Source organism: Hyla sarda, chromosome 11 (genome assembly GCF_029499605.1).
Source record: "Hyla sarda isolate aHylSar1 chromosome 11, aHylSar1.hap1, whole genome shotgun sequence".
Lineage (NCBI taxonomy): Eukaryota > Metazoa > Chordata > Amphibia > Anura > Hylidae > Hyla > Hyla sarda.
This window is the reverse complement of record NC_079199.1, coordinates 85,134,860-85,159,724: the sequence shown is the minus strand read 5'-3', so window position 1 is coordinate 85,159,724 and position 24,865 is coordinate 85,134,860. Positions and strand designations below refer to the sequence as shown.

Here is a 24,865-nt window from a genome sequence, read left to right as displayed (position 1 = left end):
CACAGGACTGTATCTATAACAAGGGGGCATCCTCTACGTCTAGAGGAAAGAAGATTTCTACACCAGCACAGACGGGGGTTCTTTACTGTAAGAGCAGTGAGACTATGGAACTCTCTGCCAGAGGAGGTGGTCATGGTGAACTCTGTAAAAGAATTTAAAAGGGGTCTGGAAGCATTTTTGGAGAATAATAACATTACAGGTTATGGATTCTAGATCAATATCAACTCTGTAGGGACTCATTAGGGTTATAGGTTGAACTTGATGGACTCTTGTCATAAAAAACTTCATTTTTCTTCCTCCACACATCATCCCACCTATTGAAACACACCTGTGCTGCCTTCAATGCAATAGACCAGTGTTTTCTGATGCCTCCAGTTGTTGCAAATTCATGCAAAATGATCTCCCACCCAGCAGTCAATCCACCCATTAAAGCAAAGAAAGGCTCCCTCTGAACACCTAACCAGTAAGGAAATATCTCAAGCCACACTGCAACCTGGGAAATCCTGAGATGACAGTCATTTTGTATACTGCTAAAAATAAGTGTAGGGGCAAAAATTCCAGAAGAATTGCAAGATCCCCATTAAGCACAGGTACAGATGTGGTATGGGGTGTGAGATGCAGGGCAAATGGAATTACCCTAGGGGCAGATTGCATTAACCCTTTGTATTTGTGACGCCAGGACGTGGTTTATACTCAATACCACCCGAAGGTATTCTGCCGGATCCTAGGCTGGGCACGGGGACAATAATGACTCCGACGCCAAGTTACGGACAACAGTAGCTTTACGGAGTGACAGATGGTACAGTCTATACAGTGTAGCTGGGCCCACGGAAGTGACCATTGACTTCAGAGACCTTAAGGGCTTGCTGGGACTTGCAGTGGTTTTGGACAATTTAGTGCCGGCCACATTGACTTGACAATAGATGACAGTGACTGACTTGACTTGACTGGGGACAGACTAAGCTGTGACTTTATCTTGTAGACTTGTAGCTTGTGGCTGCAGACTTGACTTGAGGCTCCTATGACTCCAGACTCTTAGGCTCGACTGCACTTCAGCAAAGATTCAGGAACTAAGAGAGAGAGAAGAGACTCCTCCCAGACTCCTCTGGTGGGGTCCCATTGGTCACCCTTAGGTCACCTGGTCACTGATACCTCCTGGGTAACAATCACATGACAACTCACGTGACAAGTGATGATCACATGTTAACCTGTCCTAAAGATACAACATTCTTATATACATTACATAGGGGATAATTTACAATTACAGTAGAACAGATGCAGCGGGGCCCAGGGGACACTGCAGGGAGGCTGCCTGACAGGACAGCAAGGGTACGGGGTAACAACTCCCGTACTGGGCCACCACACAGGCATTATATTATGAACTACACTAACTTTACAGCCCCTGTAGCATAGTCAAATAAAAAAATAATCCTGGATACCCCATTAATAATATTTTTCCTGCCTTCTCACACATCACAAACCTTGGTGTCTGAGGATATATGGGGAGATTTATCAAAACCTGTGTGAGTAGTGCAGTTGCCCATAGCAACCAATCAGCATCTTTTATTTTTCAGAGACCTTTTTAAAATTAAATAAGCAATCTGATTGGTTGCTATGGGCAACTGTTCAACTTTTCCTCTGCGCAGATTTTGATAAATCTCCCCCAGTACAGCTGGAAAAAAACTGATATTTATGTTTTAATATCCAGTACTGGATTCATTATTTTCTTTTGGCCTCATTTTCATCATAAAAACACACAATGCGGTTGTGATGCAGTTAGCCATAACTTAATTTAGCAATTATTGTAGCAATTCAACTTTTATTGATCAATAACAAAAGCTTGCAGGTTAAAGGGGTACTCCGGTGGAAAACTTTTTTTTTTTTTTTTAAATCAACTGGTGCCAGAAAGTTAAACAGATTTGTAAATGATGTAGAGAATAGAATAACATCGGCACTCACCGGTCTTCTCTTTAAAAAGGCTTCTTTATTAATACATACTCACAACATGAAATGCAGTAAGGGAGAGGGACCCGTGCAGGGGGGGTAAGTAGTAGGCAACAGACTCTGTTTCACTCGTTACACGAGCTTCATCCGACCATGGCCGGATGAAGCTTGTGTAACGAGTGAAACAGAGTCTGTTGCCTATTACTTACCCCCCTCCCTGCACGGGTCCCTCTCCCTTACTGCATTTCATGTTGTGAGTACGTATTAATAAAGAAGCCTTTTTAAAGAGAAGACCGGTGAGTGCCGATGTTATTCTATTCTCTACTGTATTGAAGATATGAACTTTGCTACTACGTCAGAGCACCACCACATCTCTATTGGTTTGTCCTAGTCACACGCCCGCCGTACAATCCAGTCTAGCCAGTAGGAGCAGTGCCGAATATCACATCTTCTCCTTGCCCTGAGATTTGTAAATGACTTCTATTAAAAAATCTTAATCCTTCCAGTACTTATTTGCTGCTGAATACTGCAGAGGAAATTATTTTCTTTCTGGAACACAGTGCTCTCTGCTGACATCACGAGCACAGTGCTCTCTGCTGACATCTCTGTCCATTTTAGGAACTGTCCAGAGCAGCAAATATTTTCTATGGGGATTTTCTCCTACTCTGGACAGTTCTTAAAATGGACAGAGATGTCAGCAGAGAGCACTGTGCTCGTGATTCAGCAGAGAGCTCTGTGTTCCAAAAAGAAAAGAATTTCTTCTGTAGTATTCAGCAGCTAATAAGTACTGGAAGGATTTAATAGAAGTCATTTACAAATCTGTTTAACTTTCTGGCACCAGTTGATTTAAAAAAAAAAAAAAGTTTTCCACCGGAGTACCCCTTTAACAGCGACATTTCAGAAGTATATACTTCATATGGCTAACTCCAATGCATCATGTGTTTTCACCTTAATATGCAAAACTGTTGATATGATTGGTACTGTATCAGTAACAATAAACAACCTTTAATACAGTGTTTCCCAACCAGGGTGCCTCAAGCTGTTGCAAAACTACAACTCCCAGCATACCCAGACAGCCTTTGGCTGTCCGGGCATGCTGGGAGTTGTAGTTTTGCAACAGCTGAAGGCACCCTGGATGGGAAGCACTGCTTAAATTGCTAAGCTTCCCTTCACCCAGAGATTTAGTTTGCTGACCTAGCAGCCTAAATACCCTAGCAGAGGCAGAATGGCTCCTATGTATGACTATGGAATCTATAGACATGCCAACCCCCACATGCTGCTTCTTTAGGGGTACTCCGGTGGAAAACTTTTTTTTTTTAAATCAACTGGTGCCAGGAAGTTAAACAGATTTGTAAATTACTTCTATTAAACAATCTTAATCCTTCCAGTACTTATTAGCTGCTGAATACTACAGAGGAAATTATTATTATTTTTTAACACAGAGCTCTCTGCTGACATCACGAGCACAGTGCTCTCTGCTGACATCTCTGTCCATTTAGGAACTGTCTAGAGCAGCATATGTTTGCTTTGGGGATTTTCTCCTACTCTGGACAGTTCTTAAAATGAAGAAATTAAGCGGATCCCTCCAGGGAACAAACCAGGATAGAGGCAGCGCACAGGACTTCAAAGGTAAAATGGTTTATTTACCCGGCATGCAACGCGTTTCGCTGGATAACCAGCTTCATCAGGCAATTTCTTAAAATGGACAGAGATGTCAGCAGAGAGCACTGTGCTCGTGATGTCAGCAGAGAGCTCTGTGTTCCAAAAAGAAAGGAATTTCTTCTGTAGTATTCAGCAGCTAATAAATACTGGAAGGATTAAGATTTTTTTAATAGAAGTACCCCTTTAATAAATACAGTGAAACCTTTCCAAAAAGACCACCAAATCAGCATTTAAAAGTGATCTTCTAAAAGGGTGGTCTTTTCAAAGAAATCAGTAACTATGCATAATCGTAATTTTCATGGCAGATGTTTCCATCATGGGCACTATGCACAGAATCTCATTGCAAACAACAGGACTCTGCTGCAACAACATTTTTGAGCCAAATTTTTTTCACCGGATTACACTCGGAAATTCCGCTCTGTCAACGAGGCCTAAAGGTTTTTTTTTTTTTTCCTTCTAAAAAAATGTGTTTGTTTTAGAGCAGGCATGGGTAACCTTAGATATTTTGGGCTGCATTTCTCATGATGCTTTTGGCATCATTTTGGCTGTAAGAGCATCAAAGGAGATAAAGTCCAAATCATCTGCAGTGCCGGAGGTTGCCTGTGCTTGTTTTTGAGACTTCACTGGATGTCTTTGGTTAAGAGAAAAAAAAAATTTAGATTAAAGGGGTATTCCAGGAAAAAATAGTTTTTTTATGTATCAACTGGCTCCAGAAAGTTAAACAGATCTGTAAATTACTTCTATTAAAAAATCTTAATCCTTCTTAGAATTATTAGCTGCTGAAGTTGAGTTGTTCTTTTCTGTCTGACAACAGTGCTCTCTGCTGACATCTCTGTCTGTCTCGGGAACTGCACAGAGGAGAATAGGTTTGCTATGGGGATTTGCTTCTACTCTGGACAGTTCCCGAGACAGGTGTCATCAGAGAGCACTTCAAAGAACAACTCAACTTCAGCAGCTCATAAATTCTGAAAGGATTAAGATTTTTTAATAGAAGTAATTGACAAAATTGTTTAACTTTCTGGAGCCAGTTGATATATATATATAAAAGTGTTTTTTTTCCTGGATAACCCCTTTAACCCCTTAAGGACGCAGGACGTAAATGTACGTCCTGGTGTGTTGGTACTTAACGCACCAGGACGTACATTTACGTCCTGTGCATAACTGCGGGCATCGGAGCGATGCCCGTGTCATGCGCGGCTGATCCCGGCTGCTGATCGCAGCCAGGGACCCGCCGGCAATGGCCGACGCCCGCGATCTCGCGGGCGTCCGCCATTAACCCCTCAGGTGCCGGGATCAAAACAGATCCCGGCATCTGTGGCAGTGCGCGATTTCAATGAATGACTGGATTGCCCGCAGCGCTGCTGCGGGGATCCGATCATTCATAATGACGCACGGAGGTCCCCTCACCTTCCGCCTTCCGGCTCCCGCCGTCTTCTGCTCTGGTCTGAGATCGAGCAGAACAGAGCAGAAGATCGCCGATAACACTCATCTGTTCTATGTCCTATACATAGAACAGATCAGTATTAGCAATCATGGTATTGCTATGAATAGTCCCCTATGGGGACTATTCAAGTGTAAAAAAAATGTAAAAAAATTTCAAAGTAAAAAAAAAGTGAAAAATTCTCTCCCCCAATAAAAAAGTAAAACGTCCGTTTTTTCCTATTTTACCCCCAAAAAGCGTAAAAAATAAATTTTATAGACATATTTGGTAATACCGCGTGCGTAAATGTCCGAAATATTAAAATAAAATGTTAATGATCCCGTACGGTGAACGGCGTGAACGTAAAAAAAAAAAAGTTCAAAATTGCTACTTTTTTTACATTTTATTTAAAAAAAAAATTATAAAAAATGTATTAAAAGTTTTTTATATGCAAATGTGGTATCAAAAAAAAGTACAGATCATGGCGCAAAAAATGAGGCCTCATACCGCCGCTTATACGGAAAAATAAAAAAGTTAGAGGTCATCAAAATAAAGGGATTATAAACGTACTAATTTGGTTAAAAAGTTTGTGATTTTTTTTAAGCACAACAATAATAGAAAAGTATGTAATAATGGGTATCATTTTAATCGTATTGACCCTAAGAATAAAGAACACATGTCATTTTTACCGTAAATTGTACGGTGTGAAAACAAAACCTTCCAAAATTAGCAAAATTGCGTTTTTCTTTTTAATTTCCCCACAAAAATAGTGTTTTTTGGTTGCGCCATACATTTTATGATATAATGAGTTATGTCATTACAAAGGACAACTGGTCGCGCAAAAAACAAGCCCTCATACTAGTCTGTGGATGAAAATATAAAAGAGTTATGATTTTTAGAAGGCGAGGAGGAAAAAATGAAAACGTAAAAATTAAATTGTCTTTAAGGCCAAAATGGGTCCTTAAGGGGTTAATGAAGTAAAGTAAAGAGACTGAAAGAAAAGCACTATAAATGAAACTAATAGCAAAAAGTAACAAATACATATGAATTTAGCAGTTTAAAAAAAATTTGTATAAAAATATGCTAAATATTTAAAATAAAGGTATAACATAATAATAATAATTCATAATAAAATATTAAATACATTAAAATAATTTGGACTACCAAAGAAATAAAAAAATAACTATAAACAACTTATGTTTTTAGTTTTATTTTTTAAAAAGCTATTCAACTGACATACAAACGTACTACAAACGTACATACAAACGTACTACACCTGCTCATTTATGGCCAGTGATTAAAAAGTAAAAAACTAAAAAGAAGCTTTTATGGTATTTTATAAACAGTAGAATACTTTTCGGCTTCTTTAATCCCAAAGATAACCTAATACCAATGGTCACTTTATACCCTCTAAGAAAATCCTGGTCACTCTTGTAGGGCTGTGGGCGAGTGTGTCTCCAGCCGATGCGGTTGTCAAGGATTTGCACACCTGTGTTTTGAGGCTGGGGTAACTTTTGCCCTTTCACTTTGGAAGCAATGCTCCGTGAGCTGAGATTTCTAATCCCTCCTGATGAACGGAAAGAAAAACACAGCTGCAGGGGGATGTGGATATGCTCTGATGGTGGATCTCTCATTCCTTCATGCAGCTTCTACAAAATGGCTTAGATGGGGCAGGAATTTTTTTTCACAAAGTTCAAAGGTCACGTAATGTTGAAGATACATTATCAAATGTGCTGTGACACTTTGCGTGAAAGTAGCAATTGTTTTTTTTTAAATTAAACATCCTTCGGTGTGATGCAGCGTTTTACAAGGAGATTGGGAAGGCTGCTTGGGATATTTATATTGTAGGTAGCGCCGGTCACCCTGTTTCTGTAGTCCTAATATAATACCTGCCCATGATTTAATTATTTATTATTAATTATTTTTTTATTTATTATGTATTTATTTATTTTTTATTTACATAATTATTGCATTTTTTTATATTGTGTTTAGTATTTATTTGTTTGTTTATTATTTATTTAATAAATATTTAATTATTTATTATGGGATATTTATACTGTAGATAGCGCCGGTCACCCTGTTTCTGTAGTCCTAATATAATACCTGCCCATGATTTAATTATTTATTATTAATTAATTTATTTATTTATTATGTATTTATTTATTTTTTATTTATATCATTATTGTATTTTTTATATTGTGTTTAGTATTTATTTGTTTGTTTATTATTTGTTTAATAAATATTTAATTATTTATTATGGGATATTTATACTGTAGATAGCGCCGGTCACCCTGTTTCTGTAGTCCTAATATAATACCTGCCCATGATTTAATTATTTATTATTAATTAATTTAATTTATTTATTATGTATTTTTTTATTTATATAATTAGTGCATTTTTTTATATTGTGTTTAGTATTTATTTGTTTGTTTATTATTTATTTAATAAATATTTAATTATTTATTATGGGATATTTATATTGTAGATAGCACCGGTCACCCTGTTTCTGTAGTCCTAATGTAATACCTGCCCATGATTTCATTATTTATTATTAATTCATTTATTTATTATGTATTTATTTATTTTTAATTTATATAATTATTTCATTTTTTTATATTGTGTTTAGTATTTATTTGTTTGTTTATTATTTATTTACTAAATATTAAATTATTTATTATGGGATATTTATACAGTAGATAGCGCCGGTCACCCTGTTTCTGTAGTCCTAATGTAATACCTGCCCATGATTTAATTATTTATTATTAATTAATTTATTTATTTATTATGTATTTATTTATTTTGTTATTATATAATTATTGCATTTTTTTTATATTGTGTTTAATATTTATTTGTTTGTTTATTATTTATTTAATAAATATTTAATTATTCATTATGAATTAATTTATTTATTATGTATTTATTTATTCATTATTTATTTGTTTATTTATTATGTATTTATTTATTTTTCTTTGTTTATTTATTTATTTATGTATGTATTTGTTTATTCATCATTTATTTATTTGTTTATTTATTTATTATGTATTTATTTATGTTCTTTGTTTATTATTTTTTTTTATTAATTAATTTATGGATGTAATTGTTTATTTATTTATTATAGAAGAAATTGGAATGTCCAGCGCCAAATGAATCCAACGGAGCACTTTATTGATTAAAATGGTATGACTAAGACTCATTGCACGAGCCGAAACGCGTCACCTGTACCTCTAATGAGGTATTTAATCAATAAAGTGCTCCGTTGGATTCATTTGGCGCTGGACATTCCCATTTCTTCTATCTGTGCTTTTGTCGGTGCCCACGCCAGTCCGTGCGCATGGTGTTGGAGGTAGAGAGCTGGGTCTAAATCTACATACCATTTATTTATTATGTATTTATTTTATTTGTTTATTATTTGCTTATTTATTTATTAATTAATTAATTCATTTATTTATTTATGTTTGCTTCAGTTGTTGTTTGAAGATTTGTAAGAGAATACATACATATTCTACGACAGAAACCTGTCGCTATAAAACAGCATGTAACAAATTAATATACTGGGGGGGGAAAAAGATAATAAAAGAAAATATGGTAAAGTAGAAGTAACTTATAATAAACAATTCATTCATTCACAAGCCATGGATCTGAATTCTATAGTAGGCGCAGGGGTAATAAATAATGCATGAAATAGGTGTAAAATAATAAGATATCCCATAGGATACAAAAAAGCTCGAAAAGAGAAAACATAGGAGTGTAGAGAGAAAGGGAAAGAACAAAGTAATAAAAGATAGAAAAAAAAGTGCAAACCCAGGCAGAAGTCTCAGGGGAGGCTGTTGTACTATTATTTGTAAGGGGAAAACATATTCAATAGCATTTTACGAAGAGAGAATTGGAAGAATTGTCCACTAAGGACCAACTCCTTTCATTGGGCCTAGCTTTGTAGGATTAAGCAAGACCATAGTTAACTGTGGACCTCCAGCTGGTGCCAAACTACAAATCCCAGCATGCCCAGACAGCCATTGGCTGTCTGGGCATGCTGGGAGTTGTAGTTTTGCACTCTTCTAGATGGACAACTGTTTTAGATGGACAAGCTATTTAACCCCTTAGCATGGATGCTGTCAGTAAGAGTGCAAAATGGCCTATACATATACAGTAGTTGTATGCGTCCCACCTTTAGGACAACTTTGATTGACAGCAGCACTTCTGTACGAACAGGTAGGACGGAGAAACTCCAGTATCAGCCGACTGATTCCTTAAAGAGGTACTCCAGTGGAAAACAATTTTTTAAAATCAACTGGATCCAGAAAGTTATTCAGATTTGTAAATGACTTCCATTTAAAAATCTTAATCCTTCCAGTACTTATCAGCTGCTGTATTCTACACAGGAAGTTAAGTTGTTCTTTTCAGTCTGAACACAGTGCTCTCTTCTGACACCTCTGTCCATGTCAGGAACTGTCCAGAGCAGGAGCAAATCCCCATAGCAAACCTCTCCTGCTCTGGACAATTCCTGACATGGACAGAGGTGTCAGCAGAGAGCACTGTGGTCAGACAGAAAAGAAATTCAAAAAGAAAAGAACTTCCTCTGGAGCACACGGCAGCTGATATGTACCGGAAGGATTAAGATTTTTAATAGAAGTGATTTCCAAATCTAGAGAAAATAGGAGTACGCGCTAGGAAAAATAGCAGTAGTTAGATGGAAAAAAGGACTGAATGGAACAGTGTCCTACATTGCAATTAGTAGTATGGTATTGGACTGGAGCAGTGGTCCTCTGGAATGTGAACACAAAAAGATTTTTTAATAAGTGAACGAGTGGTTATTATAAATAATGAAATGGGTAATAGCCACTCAAGTACCTAAAATGGAATATGCTTTATATTACTGGAGAATGTAATTGTATTGCGGCACTTTCTGGGAGTACAAGATGAAGACGTTTTTCCACAGTGGGCCCGTTTTGAGGGTGCTCCAGCGCTGCAAATTGTAATAAAAAAGAGGTTCCTAGTTGCCTCCCGCTCAGGTAAAATATTAGCGTTCTGATAGAAATAGGTACCTGATGTCCGTTGCTGATCGGGGACGTCACTTTCTCGGGGTGATGGTCCTCAAACAGGGATAGCGGGAGAACGCTCCGTCCGGTAGCGTCTCAACCAGCTTCCGTCCTCGTGGTAAGTAGCTCGATGTTGTGAGTAACTGATAGTGGTGTCACTATGGGGGCACGAAGAGTCCACAAAACTATCGACGCGTTTCGGAAACTTTCGAAAATCGAAAGTTTCCGAAACGCGTCAATAGTTTATTTAAATAAATAAAAATGTCAGAGCAGAATCTATGATCCTGCGGTTGATTGGTGTAAACATAAAACATTTTTTTTTTTTTTTTTAAGTTTTAAAGTCCAAAATTGGTGATTTTTGGTCACATTAGATCCCAGAAAAAAATAGAATAAAAAGATCAAAAGGTCATAAAGGTGCAAAGGTGGTACCAATAAAAATTACAGGTTGCAGTGCAAATAAAAGCAGTACAGTAATAGAAAGTAATAGAAAGTACAGTACATGTAAATGGGTATCATTTTAATTGTATCGCCCCACAGAATAGAGATAACATGTTAGTTTTTTACAAAACACGTCAGAAGAACTGAGAGATCCTCTTAAAAATAAACATCAGAATGGGTGAATCCATCCTACATTAAAACACTTCCATGGGGACCCAGCAGTTTAGACTTTTCATTAAAAGGGTTATTCAAAATTTGAAAAACCAAGCAAATATTTTTTTAACCCCTTAACGACCACGGACGCAAATGTACATCCTGGTTTGGCGGTACTTTGTGCACTAGGACGTACATTTACGCCCTGTGTATGACCGCGAGCATCGGAACGGTGTTTGCATCATACACGGCAGGTTCCAGCTGCTATTAGCAGCTGGGGATCCGCCGGTAATGGCCAACATCTGCGATCGTGCGGATGTCCGCCATTAACCCCTCAGATTCTGTGATCATTATAGATCACGGCATCAGCGGCAATACGCATGTTAAAATAGATGATCGGATCGGCCACAGCGCTGCCCCGGCGATCCGATCATCTGTAATGGCGGACGGAGGTCCCCTCACCTGCCTCCGTCCGTCTCCCGGCATCTCTTAGATCGAGCAGACCAGAACAGACGTTCACTGATAACGCTAATCAGTGCTATGTCCTATGCATAGCACTAAACATTATTAGCAATCAAATGATTACTATAGATAGTCCCCTATGGGGACATAAAAAGTGTTTAAAAAAAAGTTGAAAAATGTAAAAATTAAAAGTAAAAAAAAAAGTGAAAAATCTCCTCCCCCAATAAAAATAAAAATTGTCAGTTTTTCCCATTTTACCCCCAAAAAGCGTAATTTTTTTAAAATAAACATATTTGGTATCGCCACATGCGTAAATGTCCAAACTATCAAAATATAATGTTAATGATCCCGTACGGAGAACAGCGTAAACGTAAAAATGCTTTTTCTGTCCCATTTTGTTAAAAAAATTATCTAAAAGTTTTATGTTTTAAATGTGATATCAATAAAAAGTACAGATGACGGTGCAAAAAAGGAGCCCTCATATCGCCCTTTATACGGAAAAATGAAAAAGTTATAGGTGGTAAAAATAGGGCAATTTTAGATTACTGATTTTGTGCAAAAAGTTATAGATATTTTTTAAGCGGTTCAAAAATATAAAAGTATCTAGCCATGGGTATCATTTTAAACGTATTGACCCACAGAATAAAAAATACATGTCATTTTTACCGTAAAGTGTACAGTGTGAAAACGAAACCTTCCAAATGTGCAAAATTGTGGTTTCAATTAAAATTTCCTCCCTAAAAAATTTTTTTTTGGGTTCGCCGTACATTTTATGGCAAAATGAGAGGTTTCATTACAAAGTACAATTGGCCTCGCAAAAAAAAAAGCCATTATATGGGTCTGTAGATGGAAATATAAAAGAATTATGGATTTCAGAAGGCAAGAGGGAAAAAACGAAAACGCAAAAATAAAATTGGCCTGGTCCTTAAGGTTAAAATGGGTTTGGTCATTAAGGGGTTAAACCGTGCCACACTTGTCCTCGGGTTGTGTGTGGTATTGCATCTCAGTTTCATTGAGGTGAATGGAGCCATGTTGAGGACAGTTGTGGTGCTATTTTTGGAAGAAATTCGCTTTTTTTCTATTCTGGATAACATTTTTAAGCCCAGGGACCAGATACGTACTGGGGAACAGTATGTTCTCTTAAAGGTTATAACTGTCAGACCCAAATGGGAAGTTTTATAATTTACTTATTTTTTGTGCAGCCTGCCCCAAAGTATTATAGCCTAGAGTATTTTTCTTATTTCATTATAAACTCTCTTCTATATTTACACACAGATACTGACTACTACCCTCTTGTGTCATTAAATAATGGGTGGAAATGCTCCTTTATTACTTGGGACCAGAAACAAATGACAAGCAACAAATGAGACTTGTAATAAAATGAACTTTCGGAGCTTGTAGAGTTACATACTTGGCTGCTGCGGAACAGCCTAGCCTTTTTGTGAACTGCCCTGTGTAATTATAAAATCTTGTCTTCACCCCCACTGTCAGACATAGAGTTAGAGGCAATGACAAATCTCTCATGGCTCTCCATTTTTCCATTTTTTTTTATGCTGAAGAAGAAGACATTAAAGGGGTATTCCAGGAAAAAACTTTTTTATATATATCAACTGGCTCCAGAAAGTTAAACAGATTTGTAAATTACTTCTATTAAAAAATCTTAATCCTTTCAGTACTTATGAGCTTCTGAAGTTAAGGTTGTTCTTTTCTGTCTAAGTGCTCTCTGATGACACCTGTCTCTGGAACAGCCCAGTTTAGAAGAGGTTTGCTATGGGAATTTGCTTCTAAACTGGGAGGTTCCCGAGACACGTGTCATCAGAGAGCACTTAGACAGAAAAGAACAACCTTAACTTCAGAAGCTCATAAGTAATGAAAGGAATAAGATTTTTTAATAGAAGTAATTTACAAATCTGTTTAACTTTCTGGAGCCAGTTGATATATATATAAAAAAACTTTTTTTCCTGGATAACCCCTTTAATAAAATCTTTGCATGCGACAGAAAATATCTATGGCAATGAAAGGCCAATGTTGTCAAGGCTGGGTGAAGACTCCGAAAGAAAGGAGAGGTACTCCACTGACCAGCATTCTGAACATTAGTTCCGAACACTGTGTGTGCGCTGCGGGGGTCGGCCATGCCCCCCAGTGATGTCAGGCCACACACCCCAATACAAGTCTATGGGAGGGGGCGTGACGGCCAACCCCCGCAGCTCACACACAGTGTTCGGAACTAAATGTTCAGAACGCTGGTCAGTGGTGTACTCCTTTTAATTTACAACAAGAAGTGACACCCTCTGCAGCCATTTGGTAATGGTCCCGCCATTGAACAGAAACAAAAAGTCACACTTTTGTGCAGACTTAGGTTTTAGGCTGCATTCACATCACGATTTCTCCCTCCGACTTGAGTACACGATTTTACAACTTAAAATCGTATGAAATCGTATATAAAGTCGGATCCATGGACCTCCATCAAAAAATCGGATTCATTACACACATCCGATTTGATCTGCATCCGATTTCACCCGATTTTTGTTCAGGTCTGAAATCGTGGTCAAACCCGATTTCAGACCCGAACAAAAATCGTGTGAAATCGGATGCAGATCAAATCGGATGTGTGTAATGAATCCGATTTTTTGATGGAGGTCCATGGATCCGACTTATATACGATTTTATACAATTTTTAGTTATAAAATCGTATACTCAAGTCGGATGGAGAAATTGTGATGTGAACGCAGCCTCATGTAACCACGAGCGGACATTCTGCACATGTGAATGTTCCGGCAGGTGCTAGGACCGCTCCTCTATAAGCGGAATCTGCAGAAAAAAATAGACATGTCTATTCTTTCTGTGGATGCTGGAATCGGGATTTCCGCCTTGTGCACATTGCAGCACAATCTCATTGAAATCAATGGGACTCTGCTGCAGCGGAATTAGGCGCTGGAGGAATATTCCCGCCATGTAAAGTTTTTTCATCCCCTACGTCATTGTTCACCAATCCTCGGCTCTCCAGTTGTTGCAAAACTACAACTCCCATCATTCCCAGACAGCCTTTGGCTGTCTGGGCATGATGGGAGTTGTAGTTTTGCTACAGCTGGTTCAATGTGTATTTAAATTAACAGACAGCCCAGCATACGGTCACAAAGCATACCGTAGGTTGGCATTTGGGCCCAATATCACAAATCTTTATACTACTGTATCACCTGGGTCTATTATAAATGCCCCCAACAGACCATCACTTACCTTTTGCTGTCTTCTCAGGAAGGCAGAACATCAAAACTACGAGCTTCTCTCTTTCTCTCTCAGAGGGATCTGTATATAAAGAAAAAGACTTCTATATGGATGTCATCAGATGTCATTGTATCTTGCTGGAAGACCTAAATTTAGACATAAAGTCATCATTCATTCCCTTCGGCTGCATAGTAACTGTCTCATTGTTGTCAGCATAGTGTTAGTGACAGGTAACTATGCAGAAACAAGTACTTATAATCAATCTATACATTCGTGTTATTGACTTAGACTGCACACAACTCTCTGCTGTTAGCTACTTCACATGTGGAGAAACACAACAAAATGGAAAAACGTATGGATCTGAGTGACTTTGACGTCTTCAAAATGGCTGTTCTTTTGGGGTACCAAAAGTGGACCAAGGAAGGGCAACTAGTAAACATTTGATATTTATACTTTTAATAACATTTATTTTTTTACACTTTTTAAGTCATCGAAGGGGACTAGTCCAAGCAATCATTAGATTGCTTTTACTGTTCAGTGCTATGCTATTGTATAGCAGTGATATCAGTGCTCTGCTTATACAGTCTGGTTTTAGGCAGACTGTATAAGAAGAGCAGATGATCAGGAAGTAAAGGGGGGGGGCACTCTGGACTCCATTTAAACACCCGCGCTGCGGCTGGGGAGCAAAAGAATACACTGAAATGGCCGGCTTTAGATGCATTTAGTACAGCATCCAAAGGGCTAATAACGGTGAGTGCTGGCTGGTAAAATCAGCCGGTACTCATTGTGCGAATGAAGCAAGCTCAGGTCTTGAGCTTGTTTTAAGGTCTCTTAACAAGCACAGGACGTACATGTTTTGCCAGTTTACCGAACGCTGGTAAAAAGTTCTGGTTCTGACTAAACTAGTTCTGCTTCTGACTAAACTAGTTCTGTCAGAATCTGTACTTTACCAACAGCCAAAAATGTTTGTATTACATTGAACCCTAAAAGCCCTATATAACACCATAAAGCCACCTAGGAATGTATCTATGCAGTTCTAAGCTGTCACGTAAAGTTAGTTTCAAAGTTACAGAATCATGCATGGCTATGGGTAAAAATGGTACCTGGTGGTAACTAACAGGTTGAATAATAACGCACTACACTAGAAAAAAAAACTTATGTTTTTGGTCAAAAATTCCCATTTGGAGGCAGATGCCTGCCGGTGTTGATATGCACACAGATGTATCAAAGGAAACAATGGCTTTTTTCATGTAGTCCAAAACAAAATGTATGCCTTTTTGGGAGTAGAAACAGGGTTTGTGTCTGGAAAGTGAAGTGACTTTTTACAAGCTGTAAAAGTGATTCCTATTTTGGGGCAAAGCAACAAGTTTGGCATACTAGAAAGTGCACAAAATTGACATAAAACCCTCTATGCACTGCTCTTACAATAAGTGTAGAGCGAAAAAGAATTTAAACAGAGTTTGCACTGACGGAACATATGCAGAACACTCCTACTTCTGGTTTGTGTTGCTTAGAGTCCCTCACAGAGATCTTCACCTAACATCTGCTATCTCTGAAATGGCTGCTGAAGCTTTGTGCTTATAGACTCTGTGGCTCTGACATCACCCTTATTGCTCTTTCCTGCTTTCTTCCCTCTTCCCCTTTCTGCCATGTGAATGAAGTTATTTTAAACGGTTCTTCCAAACTAAACCGCCTGAAGTTCAAGTTCTAGCCAAGCCGAACTTTTATCAAAGTTCTGACCAAACTCTGGTTCTACTCAAAGGTTCTTTGGATTGCTCATCATTTAGACAATACCCTTACAAACCTAGGTCTATCACTCTGCTAGGACGTATCATTTTTGGTGTCTACATGCTATCATATATATATATATATATATATATATATATGTGTGTGTGTGTGTGTGTTTTGAAGTTTTGGACTGGAGCAATGTATAATAAAGTAAGGATCATCAAAGTTGAGACCTTTCTGGGCTTCTAGTGTAAAGTTGACCTTTCTTCAGCCTGGTACCTAGGGTAAACTTCTTCATCTTTTTGGACAGATTCTTTGAGTAAAGTTTTCTCCACTTACATACTTAATAGTTTTTACTATTCTTCTCTTCTTTTCTTTAGCCTGTTTCTCCAGCCTACACACTCAGTTAATGCCCATTACAGATTTTAACGTCATTATCAAAACAAATCCCTTACGGTATAAATACCAGCCAAAAAATTTGGGTTCCAGCTGCTACCCTGCCTTTGCCAACATTTTCCACCACTCGAATCTCTAACATTTTGCTACATTGTATTTCACTTTTGTGCCTACCTGCCAACTTCAAACAACAGTTCTAAAATTGTCCCTCGAAACGTATGGATGGTTGCCAGTGAAGCTATGAGGTCTTGGGAAACAAGTTGAAACGAGAGTGGCATTTCACAATCCAAAAATAGTCTGATAATTAGAATTGTTTCACATTAAAATGACAGTAAAGTATTTGTTATGCAGATAGATATTATGTGGAACAAGGACACACACAGTAGCAGTAGCTGGACACCCATCCTACATGTTGTAGTTTTACAGCTAGGTCCTAAACTAGACATGTTGTTCTATCCTTGTAGATAGCACTAGAAAGTCCTGCCATCTTAAATCTACTATTTCCTGCTTTATTGGTACATGCACAGGATACACCTGGTTTGCCCACTCTTACCCAACAATCTGGGTCTTTTAACAACAACCCATTTATTTCACTGGTCTTGAACAAAGCTGATTAAATATAAAGTTGTTACTCACCACTAGAAATGAGCAAATTTTAGAAAAATTAGATTCAGACGATTTTTTCTGTCCTAATTTATTTGTGGCAAATTGCTATTAAAAATGGCTATTTCTGTCCTACAGAAAGCCTCAATAGGGGTGTAGAACACTTTGCCTTGCTTTAACTTGCACAGGGTGTGTGCTGGGTTAGTGAGATAATACTGTTATTCAGTATGACATGCAGATCAGAGGCGTCACTATTAGAATTACTGTCGCAGAGCGGCGCAATGACACAGCCTGGAGGGGGCATCAGTATGAGGAGACACAGCCTGGAATTGCAGCAGCATATAGTGGCTGAATTACTCAGCCTGGAGTTTGCGGCAGCATGATGAGAACATATAATGGCTGAATGACACAGCCTGGAGGGGGCAGAAGCATGAGAAGAACATATAGAGGCCCGAATGACACAGTGCGGAGGTGGCGAAAGCATGAGGAGACCATATAGTGGCTGAATGACACAGCCTGGAGTTGACGGCAGCATATAGTGGCTGAATGACACAGCCTGGAGTTGGCGGCAGCATGAGGAGACCACATAGTGGCTGAATGACACAGCGTGGATGGATGTGGCAGCAACATGAGGAGACCACATAGTAGCTGATTTACACAGCGTGGAGGTGGCGGCAGTATGAGGAGAACATATAGTGGCTGAATGACACAGCCTGGAGTTGGCAGCAGCATGATGAGACCACATAGTGGCTGAATGACACAACCTGGAGTTGGAAGCATGAGGAGACCATATAGTGGCTGAATGACACAGCCTGGAGGGGGCAGCATCATGAGGAAAACATATGGAGGCAGTATGAGGCAGCTTGGAGCTGACATCAGCATGAAGAGAACATATGGTGGCAGAATTAGACAGCCTGGAGGTGGCAGCAGCAGCATCAGGAGTCCTGAAAGTGACCCGGTGACAGAGTGGTGCGGTGGGTGGCAATACAAGTTACCGGTGACGAAGGTGGGTGAAAAAAGGAGAACTTGGCATCAGATGTGTGGCATCAGGCGGGTTGCAGGATCAGAATAGTAGTTGAGGCAGGTAAGCAGAAGAAGATGGTCTCTTTTGTAAAAGAGTTAGTGTGGACAAGTAAGTATTGAGGATAAGCATTACGTAAAAATTTACTTTTAGTAATGTGCTTAGGATAAAATATATGGACCCAAATTTTTTTTTTAAACCAAACAAAAGGAAAGGTGTACAAAAGACACCATGTGCCACCTACACCACCAATTATTGATGTGATGCAAAGACCTCTAAAAGGTGGGAACAATGTATGGTCCATTGTATCCGGTGGGGGTAATAACTTCCCCTGTAAGGCCCTACTCGCCCTAAAAAGGGCAGCCCCACACAGGAACCTCTCCCTATTTCCACCTACAAGCACTGCCATTTCCCAGGATTTTTAGGTGAAAATAAGGATTGGTTCCTGTGTGGGGCCGTCCTCTTTAAAACGAGTAACACTTTCCTCAAAAAAAGGCTAAAGGGAACAATGTATTGTTCATTGTAACAGGTGGGGTTAAAAACTTCCCCTGTAAGGCACTACTCTTGCCCTATTAATTCCCTCCTTGGCAAGTGTTACTCACCCTAAAAAGGGCGGCTCCACCTTTTCAAGGAAAGTGTTACCCGTCTTAAAAAGGACGGCCCCACACAGGAACCAATCTCTATTTCCACCTAAAAACCCTGGGAAATGGCAGTGTTTGTAAGTGGAAATAGGGAGAGGTTCCTGTGTGGGGCCGCCCTTTTTAGGGCGAGTAACACTTACCAAGAAGGGAATTAATAAGGCGAGAGTAGGGCCTTACAGGGGAAGTTTTTACCCTCACTGGTTACAATGGTCTTTGCATCACATCAATACTTGGTGGTGTAGGTGGCACAAGGTGTTTTTTGCACACCTTTCCTTTTTGTTTGATTTCAAAAAATGTTTGGCTACATATATTTTATCCTAAGAATATTATTAAAAGTTACGTTTTACATAATGCATATCCTTAATACTTACTTGTGGTCTGATGCAGAGGAATGTCTGTAACTGGGGAGAAGCACCTTAAATATGTTTAGCACTATACATATTTGTGAAGATTTGGTGTGGCACCATGGTCAATCTGCTCTGATGCATCAGGCATTGGAATGTGGAAATCCTGGCTGATCCATGCCTGATTCATCGTCACAAAGGTCAGTCTCTCCCCATTTTCCGTGGACAGACGAGTTCTCCTTGGGGTTACTATGGCCCCCGCTGCACTAAATACCAGCTCTGATGGCAAACTACTGGCCAGGCAGGACAGCTTTTCCAGGGCAAACTCTGCTAGTTGCAGCTACAAATCAAGTTTGGCTGCCCAGAAGTCAAGCGGATCTTAAAGGTGTGTTTTCTTGGTCAAGTCAAGGTATGCCACCATCTGCTGGTTCAGGTCCTGCTCCAGGTCTACATGCTGCTGATGAGTTGCTTAACTATGTGGGTGAAGAAAGCTACTCATCATCGACTGTAGACTCAGGCTGCTGCTGATGGAGCTGGTACTGCTCCTGCCACCCCACCCCTCCCCAGCAGCCATGGCAGTGGAAGGTGAGTGCAGAGGGCCCCCTGAGTTAGACCTGTGAGAGGATGACATCGGCCAACTGACTACGTAGGATGTCTCTGTAGTAGGTCAGTTTGCCCTCCCTCTCAGTGGGTGTAAAGAAGGCCCCCATTTTGTGCCGGTAGCGAGGGTCCAATAAGGTGGAGAGCCAGAAGTCATCCCGCTGCCGAATGGTGAAAATTCGGCGGTCACTACCCAATCAACTGAGCATGCATCGTGCCATTTGTGCAAGTGACTCGGAGGGACTCCCTGCCTCCATCTTCACTGCATACTGCCACGGTGTGTCTGTCTCACTTTCCTCATAACTCTGTAGCTCCTCTAGCTGCGCCTGCTCCTCCTCTCCTGTCAGATGATTAGAAAAACCACCCATCTCGTGAAACCTAAACTGTGCTCCACTGTGCAACGCCCCCTCTTCCTCCTCCTCCAGTTCAGCCCCCACAGGGCTCATGTGGCCGTGAGATGTAGGCGCCACGTCTCCAGTGCCCTGACCAGCCATCGTTTCCAACATGTGTTGTAGTAGATGAAGCAGTGGAATGACGTCGTTCATCCCATAATCCGGGTGACTGACTAATAATGTGGCTTCCCCAAAGGGCCTGAGCAAACGGCAGGTGTCACGTATGAGCTGCCACTGGTTGACATTGGATCATCAAGAAATCGGTGATAGCTTTTCTCTGTTCGTATAGTTGGTCCAACACATGGAGGGTGGAATTCCAACGCAAATCAGACTATGTTGGGGGATTCCGTTCTGATGCTGCAGCTCAAGGAGGGTGTGCTTTGCCGTGTACTAGTGGCTAAAGTGCATGCAACATTTCCTTCCCATTGTTAGGATGTCTTGCAGATGGGGGAACACTTCAGGAACCGCTTGACAACCAGATTGATGCATGTGCTGAGGTGGTGGAGCTTTGGCTGGCTGAAATAAGGAGCGGTGTGCCACTGGGCAATGCAGCAGGCTGGACCACCACATCGGAGCCACGGTTCTCCCAGGCCGCTTTATGGTGACGCTGCATATGTTGACGCAGGGCCGTGGTGCCAACATTTGGACCCTGGCCATGTTTCACCTTCTGCTGACACATCTTGCATGTGGCCAGATTAACATCCTCCGGATGCTTTATGAAAAACTGCCACACCGCCGAGTAGCTGATTTTCCCATCAACAGTCCGCACTGATTTACTGCTACTGCCACCGACTCCAGGAACCCCTGTTCCAGGCTGCCGCAATGCAGGTGGTCTACCTCGGGCACGCTTGGCTCCAGACTTTCCACTTCCGCCACCATGCTCACTGCCAACCATGCTACCACCTTGCTGGCTCAGCTGCAGCCTCACAGGCAACGTGCAACCCTGTTCTCCTGATGATGATGATTATGATGATGAAGCCCCTTCTACACCCGTCTCCCAAGTGCGAACTGACTACGTAGGATGTCTCTGTAGTGAGGGGAGTACAATACGCTGCACTACGCTTAAAACAGTATTTGTCTACCGCACCAGCAGGTGTGTACTTTTGGCTGGCCTTTCACAGTATTTAGGCCCTTAAGACTTTAACAGGAACAAAATAGTACACCACTTAGATGTACGTATGTGGTATGCACTTCTGAGGGGAGGACAATGCGCTTCAGTATGCTCAAAACAGTATTTGTCTACCACACCTGCAGGTGTGTACTCTGCTGGCCTTTCACAGTATCTTGGCGCTTAAGACTTTAACAGGAACAAAATAGTACACCACTTAGATGTACGTATGTGGTATGCACTTATGAGGGGAGGACAATGCGCTCCATTACGCTTAAAACAGTATTTGTCTACAACACCAGCAGGTGTGTATTTTTACCTTGCCTTTCACAGTATCAAGGCCCTTAAGACTTTAACAGGAACAAAATTGTACACCACTTAGATGTACGTATGGGGTATGCACTCATGAGGGGAGGACAATGCACTCCAGTACACTTAAAACAGTATTTGTCTACAACACCAGCAGGTCTGTATTTTTACCTGGCCTTACAAAGTATCAAGGCTCTTATGTACTACACCCAAAATTGCACTTTCTCTCTCAGTCTCACTCCCTTCCCCATCAGTGCTTCTAGGCTGGATTTGGGCTTGGGGTGAATTACTGCTGTAAAAAAGCTTTTCTGTGCAACTCACTGCTCTCTGTTGCTCTCTGCAATAGAACGCTGTAGTGACTGGGAGGTGAATCGCTGCTGATAAAATGCTTTTCTGTGCAACACACACTGCTCTTTGTCCCTCTCTCTCTCTGCAACAGAACGCTGATGTGACTGGGAGATGAATCGCTGCTGTAAAAATGCTTTTCTGTGCAACACACAGCGCTGTCTGTCCCTCTCTATCTCTCTCTGCAATAAAAGGCTGAAGTGACTGGCCACAATTATATAGGGCCGTGACATCACAGGGGTGGCTGGCTGATTCGATTCACTCATCCCTACTCACCACGTATACACAGATTGGCCCTTGACTTTCTCTTGCTGACAAAATGGGCAAATTCTACTCTAGGGCCTAACATTACCTCTTAGTACCAAGAGCTAAGGATCTTCCAACATAGATGACTGATCTATGAGTACATAAGTTCAGGTCTCTTACAATTCACTATTAGTTTTTTGTCCAAGTTCGGCTGTCCTGAAGGTGCCCATACATATCAGACTTAGGTCAGCTGACTTCCGTGAAACCCACAATCTTATGTGTATAGGGGTATCCCAACTCTCCCCTGACATATGGTGTTAGGGGAAAGAATGTTTAATTTGGACACTTGATCCATGTGTTCTAAGTGAAAATAAGCCCCCACCTGAGGTGTCTAGCAGCAGCTGTCTCCCCTCTCCCTATTGACAACACCTGCATGCTTGGCTGAACTGAGCGCACATGTGAATGGGGAGCTTGTAAGGACTGTCAGAGGAACAGGTATTTGGCTGAAAGCTATAGAAAGCGTATGGCTAACTTAAAGGGGTACTCTGGTGGAAAAAAAATTTTCAACTCGTGCCAAAAAGTACGAGATTTGTAAATGACTTCTATTTAAAAATCTTAATCCTTCCAGTACCTATCAGCTGCTGCATGCTCCAAGTTGTATAGTTCTTTTATGTCTGACCACAGTGCTCTCTGCTGACACCTCTGTCCATGTCAGGAACTGTCCAGAGCAGGAGGGGTTTACTATGGGGATTTGCCCCTGCTCTGGACAGTTCCTGACATGGACAGAGGTGGCAGCAGAGAGCATTGTGGTCAGACAGAAAATAACTAGACAACTTCCTCTGTGGCATACAAAAGCTGATAAGTACTGGGAGGATTAAGATTTTTAAATAGAAGTTTACAAATTAATTTGTAAATTTTTTAATTTACAAATTAAACTATGATCCTACAATAGTTAATTTAATATTATTTATTGTTTATTAAATACAACAAGAACAAATTGAATAAAGTTCATTGCAAAGTTATATTAGTTACACAAAGGTTACAATTCTAAGAAATAAAAGTGTTTCTTGTAATATTTATAGCCCCCCCCCCCACCCCCCCACTTGGCATCCTAATTTCCTGACCCAGTATTAATGTGTTTATATAAGAGATGGATGTTTTATTGGTGTCCTTCCATGTAACTGTTCTGAAGAATACACCGTCGTAAATTTTCACACAATCCAAAAGTGTTTATTTTGTTGGAACAGATTTAATGTTAATAAATTTTAACTATTGGGTGTACTCTTTTTTGTTTCCAAATGACTCATTGTAAATAAAAAAAATCTTCTGTTCCTTAAACCATTTAGAGTGTTGTGTCCATCTTTGTGTTAATGTTTTACTTGTACTGTGCCCTCATGCCTTTCATCAATGAGGTCATGTTCTTCCACTGAAAAAACAAGGCTAAGATAGGGTGTGTGAAATATTCAAAGTTAGCTTTTAAAGATTATTTTTTTTTAAATGTCATTCTAATGGCTGCCACCTTGATCGTTGATGTACCAGCTGTCCAACGGGACTTGAACGGGAGTTATAAGGCATTCTCTGTGAAAAATCATTTGTGTCCTATAAATATCATAACATTTATTAAACATCATTGAGAAGATTTGGAGTTTTGTGTCGAATATTTTCTATAAACAAATTGAAATACATAATTTTTTTACTTGTTTTCCAAATATTTTTTTATATTAAAGGAGATGTCCGGTGCTCACTTTTCTTATTTTATCCGTTCCGGGCTGAAAAATAAAAGAAAACAAATTTTCTCTTGCCTGCCTACGCTCCCCCGGAGCTCCAGTACAGGCATTCGGTCCCCGGGCTGTATTCTTCTTACTTCCTGTTAGCCCGGCACGTCACACGGAGCTTCAACCTATCACCAGCCGCAGCGATGTCCCGCCTCGGCCAGTGATAGGCTGAAGCTCCGTGTGACGTGCCGGGCTAACAGGAAGTAAGAAGAATACAGCCCGGGGACCGAATGCCTGTACCGGAGCTCCGGGGGAGCGTAGGCAGGCAAGAGAAAGCTTTTTTTTTTTTTTTTTGCAGCCCGGAACGGATACAATAAGAAAAGTGAGCACCGGACATCTCCTTTAAACTATTTTACTATAACAGCTGTAATTTTATATAACTGATATATGTCAGAAAGAGATGGCATAGCTATAGAGGGTGCAGAGGTAAATTATAAATTCAGTATTACAAATGCACATGGTCTCCCGCCACCTCTAACACATCTGATCGCTTCAAGACTATATGTCATATTTTGGCCACTACTTCTGCTGGGAATGGGTGGCTCTTTGATAGACCTCACAGGACTTATGCTCCCTATCATTACCAAAATTTCTTCCCCACTTAGCTCTTCACAGTACTCACTTTTAGAAGACTCAAGATTATGGTCTTAATGATTTTGTCATGTCGTCTTCTAGACCGAATGCCCTCTCCTCATAAGCATTTTGCACTCACCCAACTCCAAGACGTTATCACAAAAAACTAATTTTGTGCAACTGTTCATATAATTAAAATTTCATAACAAAACTGCCTCTCACCAACTTGACCCCTACATAATATCTTTGCAAAAAAAATAATTATATGCAACTTAAATGTTTAGTGATTGCCTCTAAAGCATTCCATGAATCTTGGCTAAGGCTTTATATTGGTTGAACACTATTAATGTTGCCAGAGGCACTGTATGACATATAAGTCCATGACTCAATGGTAGCCAGGAGCAATGATGGTGTGGATGCCAGCAATATCTTGTTTTTTTAAGA

At 40.0% G+C, this 24,865-nt stretch overlaps 1 protein-coding gene across 3 annotated transcripts in view; it reads right to left on the bottom strand.

The window, feature by feature from the left end:
• The window catches only part of LOC130295337 (nuclear receptor subfamily 2 group F member 5-like), a 120,497-nt gene that overhangs the window by 43,781 nt on the left and 51,851 nt on the right, over positions 1 to 24,865 (bottom strand). For 2 of the 3 annotated variants that reach the window (XM_056545986.1, XM_056545985.1), the window contains exon 2: positions 14,353 to 14,421. In XM_056545986.1, the coding sequence (XP_056401961.1) occupies positions 14,353 to 14,383 (31 nt within the window). In that variant the 5' untranslated portion in view covers positions 14,384 to 14,421. Of the gene's footprint in view, positions 1 to 14,352; positions 14,422 to 24,865 lie in introns of those variants that run through there. The other variant, XM_056545983.1, reaches the window with a different exon arrangement.